We start from the raw sequence: 15591 nt of genomic DNA on the forward strand, positions 1-15591 counted from the left end.
TACCGACCGAAGGATTCAACCGGTAGTGGTAACCCCCTTCACTGCCAATCCACCGAGCCGACAGTGATAATCCTCGACTATCACTACCTGTTGCCCACTGCTGGCTCCAAAACCGGCAGTGAAGGGGGTTTTGGAGCCGACGGTGAAGGGGTTTTCTGTAGTAGTGAAAGTGGGACGCTATAGTGCAAATGATTACAAACTACAACCATCTATACTAATAGTACAGGCGATTCCAAACTGGAACCATCTGTACTATATGCAGTAATAGTACAAACGGTTCCAAACTAGAAACGTCTGTACAAATGGAACAGTACAGATGATTTCAACCTAGGAATCGTCTGTACTATTAGTGTCCCACTCGTTTGGAGTGTATCTATTCTATAGATTATTTTCATGTAATGTTCAACATTCAATGATTGGTGAGATGGTAAGGAAGCTTCACGCGAGGTTAGAGGTTGTGAGTTTAACTCCCGTAAAATGCACGTGTGTTATTTCGCTAGAAAAATTACATGACTTGCGATCGCACCTACATAATAACATTAAGAGACTGGTGTGGGTAGGAAAATTATTTTTTGGATTTTTTAGCTCTAGAAAACTTAATATAGACAGTTCTAATTTGGAATCGTCTGTACTAATCATTTGTATAGACGGTTTAAAACCCATCTTTATATATACTAATTGGAGGCTCCCTCCGGAGCTGCACGGTGCTCCGGACGAGATGTGCTAAGGAAAAAGAAAAATGCTAGAAAATCCTTAAAAAAAGCAAACCATATAGCCATTGATTTGGTAGACTTAATCATCCTTAACCATTGGATCTAACGTATCACAAAGTATCCCTTTTCTTGCTTCTAAATTACCCAACTCCGCCATTACGTATTCATCCGTACATATCGTGAACTCAATATCACGTTCCAAAATTAATATGTCACGTATCAAAATTAGCATCGTGGAAATGTAACGAGCCCAAACACCTGATGACAAAAAGTATACTGTTTTATACATCGAATTTGTTTTTTAAACTCCCACCGTCATCAAAATTGACTTACCATCCTGGACACGTAACCAACAACAACTAACAAAAACTAATTATACGCACTACTATATTATCATATATACACAAGATCGCCAAGCTTATTTTACCAAAAGCACTGAGCTAGATCTTGGCGGGCTCCAAATCAAATAGTACTAATACACAACACAACTTAAAAGGAATCTAAAACGGACATGTCAATGCCATTGTTTATGGCCGGGATATAATAAATAAATCTGCCAGGTATCAAATTTTCCAATATTTCAGAATAAAATTCACATTTCTATTTGTAGAACATATAAATGAAATTTAAGAATTTGATATATTCTCAGCATAAGCATGCTTTCAATATAAAGTATAAAATATAACACAATATCTACCAATATATCTATCCTTTACATTGCTAGCCCGTGCAGACGCACGGGTTGATAGGCTAGTATATATAAATCTGATTTATACAGACTCTTTAGTACAAACGGTTCAAAAAGTATCCTATATAAGATTTCTGAACAGTCTGTATAGATCATTTCTCTAGTAGTGACTGACTAAACTAAAAAAAATCTCGACCAGGAGAGGCATCCACCCTATAGCATAATATGTGTAGGAAGCGAGAACCGAAGTGACAATGACTCCACTGCCCAATATCTCTCAAAGGAGATTATCTAAAAGGCTTAATTACATGAGTCACCTGCTACCATTTACAAGCATTCAGGGAAGGGCACTTCAATTGCAATGCTTGATAGCAGTACAATATTCAACAAGCACTACTTAGTACTTTATACCATGGAACGTCTTACATTTTATGATGATTATACTGTTCTTATGGAAGAGAGACTATTCAGTGATATTTTATTTGTCACGCAATATAAGATTAAATGTCATTATTGGTGTATATTTCATCACTAAAGTTCCCAGAGCCACTGGTTGTCTGTGACAAAATAAAGAAATCGTCATGTAACATTAATAATATAGAAATACATTATAGAACAATCTGAACATTTAGATCATCTCATTACATCAGGTCACATAATCTTTCATAAAAATATAAACAGTATAGGTTAAGTTCATAACTGCAAAATATAACCATTCTACATCTTATCATGCATGCAGTCATCACAGACTTAAAAAGTACTTTATACCATATTCTACTGAGGTCAAGTACCATCGAATTTCTTGTAGTGAGGTTATGCGGCTGGCTCCATCTAGCTTGGCTTTGAAACAAGCCAAGACAAGGAAAGCAGCCGATGGAGCACACCGTCAAACACCTAGGATTGCTTCGATTCGATCCCAGAGATGTATGCATCTAGCTTGGCCCTGGCTGCTTCGAATCACAGAGATGTATCCATCATGTTCTCCTCTCTAGTCTCTTCCCTACCCTTGACAGGCACATCCCAGCTACATATATTGATATATAGCAATAGCAATGTGCCATCTAATCTAATATAATCTAGTCTATGTACACCTTTATCCATCGGCAAGCTGCATATATTCTTCAAAATGTGTATGCCACATTCTTCAACATGTTTTTTTAATATATATTTGATAGGACATTTTTCAACATATTGTGCTGAGGAAAGTAAGGAAAAAAGAAAATAATGTTTGGGCTGAGGCGCACGCACCACTTACTAGAACACAACAGCTATCTGACAGGAACACACTTGAGGGCCCCCGGCCCAGAGCTTGTTTTATTTTTCTTTTATTTTCCTGGGTGAAACATCCAAGACACTGTTAAATTATGGCTTAATAGATTAAGGGAAAACTGCAACCCCCCCCCCCCCCAAAGTCACTTGGATTTTGACTCCCCCCCCCCCCAAGTTGTTTTGTTGCAAAAAAAACCCCAAAAAATTGACTTTGTTGCAAAAAACCCCCTAAAAATTCAAAAAAATAAAAAATCATTAAAAAATTCTAAAACAAACTAGAGACAATTCTAAGACATTCTGTGAAATTTTTTTCAAAAATAATATCCTTTGCATCATATTTCATGGAGAGGAAGTTTGGAAAAAAAAAGAAAAATGTGCAGTTCATTTATTAACTCATGTTATTTTAACTTTGTCATGTCTACCATTATTTTTCCTACACAAATAATTGTTTGAGTAAACTAATAAAAGTGGTTTCGCTAATTTTGGGGGTGTTATGGATTAGTTATGAATTAATCTATCTGCAACACATTTACTCAATCCTGCACGTTACAATAACTATTTCAAGATTTTATGTATTTTTACAAGATAGAGGATCATGTAAGAAGACTAAAAAATTTTGTTTCATAATTTTTGGATTAGTAAATAATTAACTATGCATTTAACTCAAACTAATAAATGAGTTGCACGTTTTTCTTTTTTTTTCAAACTTACTCTCCATGAAATATGATGCAAAGGATATTATTTTTGAAAAAACAAATTCACAAAAGATCTTATAATTGTCTCTAGTTTTTTTTAGAATTTTTTGTGATTTTTTTTAAAAAATTTGAATTTTTAGAGGTGTTTTTGCAACAAAATCAAACCTTTGGGGGGGTTTTGCAACCAAACAACTTTTGAGGGGAAAGTCAAAATCCAAGTGACTTTTGAGGGGGGTTTTTGCATTTATCCCATAGATTAATGGTCAAGCTAGAAGCACATATATCTAGTGGAGTAATATTCATCCATCCATCGATGCCGGCTGGCTTAACCTTGTGCATAAAGCTAGTCGACAGTCCGCATATATATGCATCCATCAATCGATCGATCACCACCAAAAAGTTTACGTTCTCTCCGAATTCCCCTCTGTGCACAGCACAGCACACAGAGATCACCGTTTCTTTTTCAAGTTGCAAACAAGAGAGAGAGAGAGAGAGAGAGAGAGAGAGAGAGAGAGAGAGACACCTGCTAACTTGCTGAACTGCTAACATTTTCAGTTAGGTCACTTGTCATATTCGATCGGGCTTGTGTAATTCTAGTTGCCTCTCTATTTAAAAAGGAGGCAAAAAAAGATTCTAATCTAGTTTCAGATACACGCATGATTGTATGGTACATATGTATATCAATGTGATTGTGGTTAGCTTGTACATATGACACGAGGACAATGTGAACTGCAAGTTACTTAAAGGTGCATATATGTGATGGATCTTTCTACTTCTGCTCCTACCTCTACTTCCCTGTGGAACTAGTTTATTTGCAAGTGCTTCTGTTAGTAGGGAGTACGACCGAGACAGGACAAGTACAAGAGACCAAACCCCCGGGCCAAAAGACCTACTGCTACATGGCATGTAGATGCAGTAGTGCATCCTGGATCAGTTGTTTCGATCGGCAAAGCCATCATCAGCCAGCAAACCCAACTCAACCCATGGATGAAATTAAAGGGACTTGATCATCGATATATAGGTATCGCAGCTATATATATGTTAGTATGTATGCATAGTAGGGTAACAACTAACAAGTGAATCTGGAATGCAGATGGTAAGCTTTATGCAGGTAAATGAAGTGAGTGAATGAATTGTAAATCACAAGGAAATGCAAGTGCACATGCAGCTGTGTAGATCAGCAGCAGATGCGCATTTCCTACCGCAGCAAGATAGCCTTGGTGAGCAAGGCTTCCCCACCTAAAATTAAAAACGACATGGCAGCTAAAAACGCAACACCTCCCAAAGGCAAATGGAAGGCCATTATAAGCATGCGTTGCCCTGTCATTCCAATTCCATGCACACTGGTACAGTCTCTTCCTCTGCCTCTGCCTCTGCCTCTGCCTCTGCACCCGTCGTCTCCGAAATCCAATCAAGAGAAGCATGGCCATGCCATCTTGTCGTCTCGCGCTGCTCCTGATGGCCAGCTGCGTCCTGCTTCAGGCTCTCGGCGCCCACGCCATTACCCGTCATTACAAGTTCAATGTGAGGACCTCATCTCAGCTTATCATCATAACTTCTTGTCCTGCATACTGAACAAGTTAATTATCGTATGCCAGTCACTCTGTATCGGCATGTTGTTGATAATATGGCTTATCAGCACTGCACAACTCTTTCTGCAATCCAAAATGAAAAGCAGTGTGAAAAAACAGTATGACATGCTACATTTGTCGCAACCTCACAATGGTAGACCAGAATACCACAACCGAGGTGCATGGCTTCTCTATAAGAGATGTAAGCCTTCCCAGATTTGGAACAGTTAAGGTTGATCAGCCGCGGCCCTACAGCAAACATGGCAACATGGTCCATAGCTAAAAATTAGAGCATATCACCAGTCAAACAGCTACGCTAGATCACCTCTAGCAGCTATCTTAAATTTTTATCTTAAAAATACTGTTACAGCATCCCTATCACTATTACAATATCCTTTATTTTTTTCATCTCCAACAGCTACTCTATTTCCCACCTTCTACAACTCTTCACCTCCATCCGAACCCACTGTCACCCTCTATAAACAGTACTGCTACAGTGGCGCAAGTATTTCAGCTGCTACAGTAGCCCAGCAAATTTACAGTTCCGTACTCTCCACAGTACTGTAGCACTAGACAGAGGATTCGCTGGATACGAATTTTCAGTGCTACAGTACTTTATGGGGTACTATAGCACTATATTCCTCCGCTGCTGGAGCTGGCCTTATGGATCATCGCACTGATAGTATGGCTTGACTTTGTGCAGGTAGTTATGAGGAACATGACACGCCTTTGCTCGACCAAGCCCATCCTTACTGTGAATGGAAAGTTCCCAGGACCAACCCTCTATGCAAGAGAAGGTGATAATGTTCTTGTCAAGGTCGTCAATCATGTAACTCACAACGTTACCATCCACTGGTAAGCAGTCCACGTTCACTCCTTTGGATAAACATAAAAAATCATACGTGTAGATTTATCTTAAAAAATATTTTTATAATATTATGTTTTTATATTTTCAAACTAAATATTTTGAAAGTTATTGGCAATCAAAGTTTTAAAAATTTGACTGGATCTTAGTCAAAGCATCGAGTATTTAAAACCGATAGGAGTATTATGCAGTAAGAGTATAAACTAGACGTATATATAACATATCTACACATCTCTAATATACTCAATAACATGAACGGTAAAGTATTGCTCAACACGATTAAAAGAAGATTAATCAAAGCAAACATACCGATCGGCAATGAGAGACACCAAAGCCTCTGTGTCAGATGCATAGCTTCCGCAGACTTCAATGGCGTGTAATGGCTAGCGTATAGTTGTTCTGAATTGTCCTCGCAGGGTCCCCAGGCTTTGTATATATATGGGGCGTTCCTCTGGAGCCTTCTTTCCTGTTTCTAGAGATAAACTTATATGTTTATAAGATATCATGGGTATCTGCAGGCGGTTGCCATTTGTCCAGTGATTTTTTTTCCTGAAGAAAGTGATACACCCCAAGAATTACAGAAAACTCTGAAATATGATAGTTTTATACTACTCATTGTTAGATTTATTTAAAATTTCACAAATATAATAGACCAAATTTATGTATTCTAACAACTCATGGTTCGTACGCCATACATTGCAGACAATTAAGCACCATGTCCAGTTTCAAAGTTACTATTATAGACAGGACAGCTTCAATCCTTCGACCTGTTCCTGATTCATGTGAGCATTTTAGTACTCTCTTTTCTGTAAGAAACAAAAAAGAAACAAATCATATTAGTTAAAGAAGTACAAACATAGCTCGATACTTGAATTTCATTCAATAAAATAAGCATCCATAACTTTGCATGGCAAACAAAAATGATCTAGGTATCGCTCATGTTTATGCAACATACATATGAATAGCTTGCTTACTGGGCCATAAATCGTAATCAGGCATGGGATAAGGCAGATCCGGACAGGGTGGTCTGATGGACCAGCATACATCACACAATGCCCAATCCAGCCAGGCAGCAGTTTTCTGTATAACTTCACCATTACTGGTCAACGCGGTACGCTCCTCTGGCATGGCCACATCAACTGGCTGAGGGCTACTGTCCATGGCGCCATTGTCATCCTCCCCAAGCTTGGCGTGCCCTATCCTTTCCCCACTCCTCACAAGGAGGTCATTGTTGTGTTAGGTATCTGAATGGTCCCTTGTTCTGTTCATTATCTGGAATATCATATTTAGCAATTAGCACTGATTCTTTATGATATTCTGCAGGAGAATGGTGGAAAGGGGACACAGAAGTAGTAATCAACCAGGCAATGCAACAAGGAGTGGGACCCAATGTTTCTGATTCACACACCATCAACGGCCACCCTGGTCCACTGTCTGATTGTGCCTCCTCACAAGGTATATGAAAGCACTAATATTTATCCAAGAGTCGAGTGTGTGGCAGAGGAACACCTTGTGCCAGTCCTAGTAGAATGTGAAAAATGGTTTTCCTGATGTATGTTGACAATAAACTGGACAGATGGATTCAAGCTGAATGTCGAAAATGGCAAGACATACATGCTCCGGATCATCAACGCTGCGCTGAATGATGACCTCTTCTTCAAGATTGCTGGGCACAAGTTGACTGTGGTTGAGGTTGATGCGGTCTATACCAAGCCATTTAGGACTGAAACCCTGCTCATCACGCCGGGCCAGACCACCAACGTCCTCCTCATTGCTGACCAGAGTGCTGGGCGCTACCTTTTCTCAGTTTCTCCTTTCATGGATGCCCCCGTGCAGGTTGACAACAAAACAGGCACTGCTACCTTGCACTATGCCAACACTGTCTCTGCCGCAGCGCGCCTCACTCTGGTGAAGCCACCACCACAAAATGCCACCCCGATCGTCTCAAAATTTGTTGAGTCCCTCCGTAGCCTCAATTCCAAGGAGTACCCAGCCAATGTGCCACAGACACTAGACCACTCGCTTTTGTTTACCGTTGGTGTGGGTGTCAACCCATGCGCGAAATGCATCAATGCAACAAGGTTGGTTGGAACAATCAACAATGTATCCTTCATTATGCCATCCACCCCAATTCTCCAAGCCCACTATTACAGCATTCCAGGCGTGTTCACAGATGATTTCCCGGCAACACCACTACACAAGTTCAACTACACAGGAAGCGGCCCCAAAAACCTTCAAACCATGAACGGAACCAGGGTTTATAGGTTGCCATACAATGCTTCAGTGCAGGTTGTACTCCAGGATACGGGGATCCTATCACCTGAAAGCCATCCAATCCATCTGCATGGCTTTAATTTTTTCGTGGTCGGGAGGGGGATCGGCAACTACGACACAAACACCTCTCCTTCCACGTTTAATCTCATCGACCCCATTGAGAGAAACACCATCGGAGTTCCTACCGGAGGTTGGACAGCAATCCGATTTAGGGCAGACAACCCAGGTATAGATATCGATCTTACATTTCTACCCAGGGCCCAAAGAAAAACACTAATATTTCTAATATCAAAGTTGCCTTCTATTTCCTAACATGAGTTGCTTGAGTTGTTATATTCCAGGTGTTTGGTTTATGCACTGCCATTTCGAGGTGCACACGTCATGGGGACTAAAGATGGTGTTTGTGGTGGACAATGGGAAAACACCAAGTGAAACTTTGATACCACCACCCAAAGATCTTCCTCAATGCTAAGAACAAATGATTGAAGGCTACCTCAGAGGATTAAAGCTGATTACAAGAAGGGTAATTGGTTTTGGTCCAATATATCAAAACCAAATTCTGGAATCATGAAACTTTGAACACTAGAGATCTGCTAACTTGCTCAATGTGGTTTTGCTTGGCTCCTTCTGCTGCACATTTTCTTTCCCTCCTTTTTGTTTTCTTTTTCTTTTTGGGGGCTTGTTTGCCAACATAATGTGTACAAGACGCTCAGGTCGTTGCAATTAGCTTTTGTCGTCACCAATTATTTGTTTCTTTTTTTAATAAATGGAATTGTGTATGTTGTTACACGTCACATGAAGTTTGAGCATTTGGTTGTGAACTAGAGTAAGCTCAGTCCCTCCATAACGTATTTCCATTTTTCAACAATTCCAAGGAAGACATGTACTTGTGTTGTATAAAGCTGAACAACTGGACCAATACTATAAAAATAGTTTTTAGAGACGAATGATAATCTATTTATAGAGACGTTTAGCTACTCGCCTCTAGTTGAAGGCATGCGAAAATAGATAATTTTTATAGGCACAAAAGAAACAGCCTATAAAAACCGATTACTAGAGGTGGTTTATTTAAGAAATCGCTTATGGTAATTTATATTTTCATAAGCAATTTCTTAAGCGGACCACCTCTGATAGTCAGTCTCTGAATCGACGTTTTTTAACCAAAAAACCAACTTTTTTTGCCTGACCAGACACCCCCGCGGCCGCGCCATCACAAGTCACGTGATTTTTCGTGTGACAAACGCGCGCGTGCGGTTCGTATCACTCGAACGTAGGACCTTTTAGCTCACATGATACATCCTTATCATCTCACCGTAGAAGTACTAATGGTACTAATAGCATATACAATTCTTTTGGTCTCTTCTGTCTGAAACTTAAAATGATTATTTAAACATCTAAATAACTTCAAATGAAAACAATTTGAACTATAAAATTGTATATATCGTCGAGAGCTACAATTTTCATATAAAGTTTATCTTCATCTGACTTCGTATAAAAAAGTTATAATTTTTTTAAGATAAATTGTCATCTATTACTAGAGACGATTCACATAAGGAACAACCTATGGTCCTATTTCTAGAGGCGGTTCACATAACAAACCTCCTCAGAAAATGACTTTTTACATAAATGGTTCATATAAGAAACCATCTCTGAAAATCATATCATTACCACAGACGGCTATCGTAAACAGCCGTCTGTGGAATTCCACACACGGCCCGAAACTGCAGAGGCTCTCGCCAACTGCTTAAACGGTTTGTCATATGAGTCGCATGTGAAAAAACACCCTGTGTATCCCAAAAATAATTTTTGTAGTAGTAGATCATGCCTACTAGACCAACACGTGACCTGATATTGTAAGCACGGCCTAGATTCGACCTAGTACGGCACAGTTACTCATCAGTCGTGTTGTGAGTTGTGCCTCCGATACACGAGCTAACAAGGTACAACCCATTTAGTTAACAGACCGTGTCTCAATCGGGCTGTTGCTAGCTGACCCGTGCCAGGCTGGCCCATCAGACCCAGTTGGACAGGTCTTACCATATAATTGATCTTGGACAAGTCTGACACTACATAGTAGCAGTGGTTTCTGACTTCTGCTAACTAAGAGCTATAGAAAAAGTGATCACCATCGCTTGCCTGCTAGTCTTCGGCAATATTTAAAGAAAAAAAAAGAAAGAAGCATGTACTGGTTATAACATCAAAGTAGCCGTCAAATGAAATGAATTTGTTGGCATGAAAACTTATAAAGCAGGAGCTTTTTCTGTAATACAGTATGGAAAAATCATGTGCTCCCATGCGTTAACTTGAATAAATAGAGTTGCAAAATTAAATGATAAATAGGTATCTTGAGAGAAGTCAACATATAAAACAACCAATTATTGGGAACTTCTGTCAGGAACTCTGGATCCCATGAATCATGCTGAAACATGAGTACCTTCAGAGAAACATCAGTTGTAACATGGCCACATTTTTACTTATGTGGCAATAACAGCCCCAGTGTACAAGCAAACATCCGTGAAGCTTTGGATAGCATTCTTTTCTTTTTAGATGAGCTTTGGGTTAGCATTCAACACAAAACAATGTCAGCATTTGCAGTGTCATTACACCAAGCTCAACCTCGCAACTTCAACAAGAAAGAACTAAGGAATGGTGCAATGCATACTATAGCCACCACCCACGTCCTCCCCAACAACTACGGATGCAGAGCGTACCCTGATCCTGATGAGCTCTACTGCAACTTGTCTACCATCATCTACACCAACACCTTCCATTATGGGATATGAATTCCAAGGTTGTCTAGATCCCGATATGTATCCTAAAATCTTAGGACTCTACAATACTACAAAATCAAAACGATACTGATCCTACCATATATCCTAAATTCATAGTATCATAATTCTAGATGAGAGTTCTATATGATTCTATAGAATCACTAAGATCCTACATAGGATCCCGATCCTAACAACAAATTTTGTTACTAAAATTATATGTATAATTAAGTTTTATTAGTTTAATCTGACATGTTTTTTTAGTTTGTATCTTTAGAACCTATATTTAATGATGCTTCATACTTGTTAAATGTATTTTTAATATAAAAAATAAATTTAACATTAAAAATAAAAATCTCATAGAATAGTGATTCTATGATCCGATGCTGCTCGATAAGAAAAAAAGGATCCTACCTAAGATCCCAATTCTAAAAACCTTGATGAACTCTATGTCTCAGTAGAGCCGTGCCAAGGCCATAAGATATTATACATTTAGGGAAGACCGATACCCTTACACCCACAGGCAAGGTTCTTAGGATCCCAATACATATATTAGAATCCTAAGATTCCACGAAGCTGGAACGATCCGTATCGGGCTTTGGATTATGATCCTATGTGTATTATCAAGTAGAATCACATAGGATGGTAGAATCAAAAATAGGATTCTACCAATCCTGAAACATTGTTGTTAACATCTAAAATTGTCTAATACTTATGATTAACTAGATTAAATGATTCAATTATGAATAAATAATATTTAAAATTAAGTTAAATTGAAATTGATGTGAAAAAGTGCACTCAAATATACAAAATTTAATTAAATTTATCAAAATCAATATTGCAAATATCCATTTCTTAGAACATATTGCAATTCTTATATCAAATATATGTATTTTCTAAAATCTGATAAAATCATGATTCTACATCCAATAATGTCGATCCTACAAAGGGTCTCGAACCTGACAACCTTGCCCATAGACCTTAGAGATGAAAGTCTAGTGAAAGACAAACCAAAGTATCCTCACTAAAGCAACAACTTCTCAATTACATCCTTTGCAAATTCGATCAACCTCCTGCAAATCGCAGCAATTGAATATCAAATTCCCCGACAATACCAAGCAGCATATATAGTATATTGCCACTATATTCCCCAATTTATTTAAGACCGACATCAGAGAGGCCTCCAGGTCTAAAATGAAGTGACAACCTCTGAAGATTGTGCAATTAATGGGTTTCCTTCAGAGAAAGAATGCCTAAGAACATCTACTCCCTGGATTCCTGGCATGGGTGCTTGGTTAGAAGCAGAAAATTTCTTGCCGGATGGAGTAGACAGATTCACGGCGCGAATTAAGCCCAGAAGAATCTCCTCATTCAGAACCTGGAGGTATTAGATGCTCTATGTCATGGAAGAGATTTATTGGCAGAGGAGGGGTGGGCAAGACTGGAATCTCCATGGGGACTCTAACACAAAATTCTTTCATTTGTGTGCTAACGGGAGAAAAAGGAAAAACCAAATCAGGCATTTGGTGACTCATACAGGGGTGGTGAACGGGTAGACACACATCACGAAGCACATCGTTGAGTTCTAAAAACACCTCTTTGGCTCGCAACCAGACAAGGATGTTCGCCTTAAACAAACCTTCTGGGGCCAAAATGCACATCTACCCCCGATAGACAAGGAGTCCTTTGGAAAACCCTTTGGGAAAGAGGAGTTACACAGGGTAGTTATGTCCATGAAAGTGGATTCTACCCCGAGGCCTAACGGGTTTACTGTCTCCTTCTTTCAGCATTTTTGGCATAGTATCAAGGATGATATGTATGCCATGTTGGAAGACTTTAATACAGGTAACTTGGATATCAAGAGAATGAACTATGGAGTTATTACTCTGATTCCAAATACAAAGGAGGCTGAAAATATTAAACAGTATAGACCCATATGTCTGCTAAACGTGGATTACAAGGCCTTCACAAAGATGATAATAGACAGGGTGAGTCCAGTGGCAGACAAGGTTATCGAGGAATGCCAATCAACCTTTATCAAGGGGCGAAACATCTTGGAAGGAGTGGTGATTGTTCATGAAACAATCCATGAACTTCGACGATCTAAGAAACAAGGCCTCCTTCTCAAGATTGATTTTGAAAAAGCGTATGACAAAGTTAGATGGAGTTTTCTCAAAGAAGCCATGGCGGCAAAGGGATACCCTGAAAGGTGGATAAAGTGGGTTATGCAAACCGTCCAAGGAGGACAGATCTGCGTCAACGTGAATTGCCAAAGGAGCTCGTACTTCAGAACATACCAAGGGCTAAGACATGGAGACCCTTTATCTCCCACCCTATTCAATATGGTGGCGGAGGTTTTGGGTGTAATGATGAACAAGGCTAGGCACAAAGGCATTGTATCAGGCTTGATGGACCATCTTATACCTGGAGGGGTTACTCATGTGCAATACGTTGACGACACGATGATCATGACTGACTGCTTAGAGTCTAGCATGCTGAACCTGAAAATCATTCTTTACTATTTCGAATGGCTGTCTGGGCTCAAGATCAATTTTCACAAAAGTGAGATGTTTGTGTTCGGGGCTGATCAAGCAACTAAAGAAAAGTATGCCAATATGCTCAACTACAAACTTGGGGCCCTTCCGATTAAATACCTTGGCATTCTTATTGATGATCAACGCCTTGGTCTGGCTGCTTTTGTTCCGCTGGTGCAAAAACTTCACAAAAGGTTGGACCCTTGGAAAGGGAAGAACATGTCTTCAGGGGGGAGACTTGTGCTGTCCAACACCTACCTAAGTAGCAAGCCCATGTACACCATGGGCTTTTACCTTCTTCAGGCTGGCACTCACGAGAAGATGGACTCCATCCGATCTAAATTTTTTTGGAGAGGGGCCCAGGATAAATTTAGATATCACATGGTCAAATGGGAGACCGCTTTGCAGACCAAAAGACCAAGGAGGTCTAGGTATTATTGACACACATATTATGAACCAATGCCTGATGGTGAAATGAATTTGGAAAATCCTAAAGAACGAGGAGGCGCTTTGGTGCAGGCTTTTGAAAGCAAAGTACACGAAAGATGGGGACTTTTTTAGCTCCAAGAGCAAAAGCTCATCACAATACTGGCAGGGGCTGCACAAAGTTAAACACATGTTCCACTGGGGGGCTGTCTACAAGGTTCACAATGGAAAAAAGACCAGATTTTGGACTGACACCTGAATACAGGACACCTCCCTTAAAATTCAATTCCCCGGGCTATTCCACATGAGCTCCAATCCCTTGGCCAAGGTGGTTGATCACTTTGAGGGAGGTACTTTCAAAATCAACTTCAGAAGAACCCTGACGTCCTCAGAATCAAGGAGATTCGAGGAGCTGAAAACTTTGATGTCCCATGTTAGCCTGGACAATATAGCCAATGAAGTTCATTGGGCTCTAGAAAGATCCAAGAACTTCACCACTAAATCACTCTATTGTTTTATCAAGGATGGGGATGTGAGAAGCAAGGTCAGTAGAGATATATGGAAAAGTAAAGTCCCTCAGAAAATTAAGGTTTTCCTCTGACAGATGTTTAACAACAAGCTTCAAACTGCTACCTCACTGAAACGAAGAGGCTGGAAGGGCAGCGAATTCTGTTGTTTATGCGGTAAAAAGGAAACCGTCGATCACATTTTTTTTCCAGTGCATCCTGGCCACATTCACATGGAGTGTTGTCCGAGAAAGTTTTGGCTGGGTTGAACATCCCAGGTCCCTTGCTGACCTTGCTGATGGTTGTTTGAAACAAAATTTGAATATGCCCGCAAAATTGTGTCCCTTCATTTTTGCAGGAATTAGCTGGGCAATGTGGTGTACCCGAAACAAGATGGCAATTGAAAGGGTCTTCCCTAACAAGCTGATTGATTCTCTTCTTAAGGGTCTCTCTTGCTTGCAGAGCTGGAAGATTTTGCTCAAGGATGGCGACAAGGAGAGGCTCGATCCGACTCTTGATCACCTCGTGGTGTGCTGCAACAATCCCCAGACATCTTCGATGATGCTTTCTGATGTAATTGATCTGTGATGTGGGCAGCATGTGGGCTGTTGGTCATTGTTTCTACTTTTTGTACCCTGGTTTTTGTGCCTTTTATTTCTCTTCCGGATGGTTTGTTGTATGATATTTGTACTCTGTTATTTTGCTTTCAATAGAAGCAGAGATCTTTCTCCTGTCAAAAAAAAAAAAGATTGTGCAATTAACCTCTTAGAAGAGGCTGACCACCATTGTTAAGGGGCAGCTCTCTTTAACCTTTCCATATATGCGTCTGTTTTAAAAAAAATTGTAAATCTTGACTCATGTCGCCTGTTGGAAGGGTGACAAGCTACTTGTCGCCCTTCCAATGGATGACAAGAAGTGTCAGCTCGAATATGATGCCATGGTGGCTACCACATCGACCTGTCGTCCGTTGGAAGGAAGGGCGACATGAGCCTCTGCACCGCATGGGGCTCATGAAAAAGCTATTGCCTTTTGGATGGGCGACAACTTTCCCTATATAATGGGCGTGTCGGCCCTCCCCGGGAGGACAATGCTCATTTGTGCCTCCAGCAAACTGGGTGAGAGTGAGAGGAGAGGAGAGGGGAGAAGAGAGGAGAGGAGAGGAGGAGATTGAACATGGCAATGTGGGGCTTGGCCTTGAGAAGTTGAGTGTGAGAAAGAGCAATGATGGGCAAGGCGATGACCGACGGGTACTGTAACACCTCGGGAACCTCCACATGCCTGG

The 15591-nt window shown here is 40.2% G+C and overlaps 1 protein-coding gene across 1 annotated transcript; it reads left to right on the forward strand.

Annotated features, from left to right (window-relative positions):
- The first annotated feature begins 4696 nt into the window (after window positions 1-4696).
- On the forward strand, window positions 4697-8869 carry LOC133887304 (laccase-22). Its single transcript, XM_062327237.1, has 6 exons — window positions 4697-4889; window positions 5640-5791; window positions 6797-7041; window positions 7125-7256; window positions 7378-8301; window positions 8417-8869. The coding sequence occupies exons 1-6, from the start codon at window positions 4788-4790 to the stop codon at window positions 8545-8547; spliced, it is 1686 nt and encodes a 561-aa protein (XP_062183221.1). The 5' UTR covers window positions 4697-4787; the 3' UTR covers window positions 8548-8869.
- The last annotated feature ends 6722 nt before the right edge of the window (window positions 8870-15591 follow it).

The sequence above is a fragment of the Phragmites australis genome, chromosome 12, assembly GCF_958298935.1.
Source record: "Phragmites australis chromosome 12, lpPhrAust1.1, whole genome shotgun sequence".
NCBI classification, from domain to species: Eukaryota; Viridiplantae; Streptophyta; class Magnoliopsida; order Poales; family Poaceae; genus Phragmites; species Phragmites australis.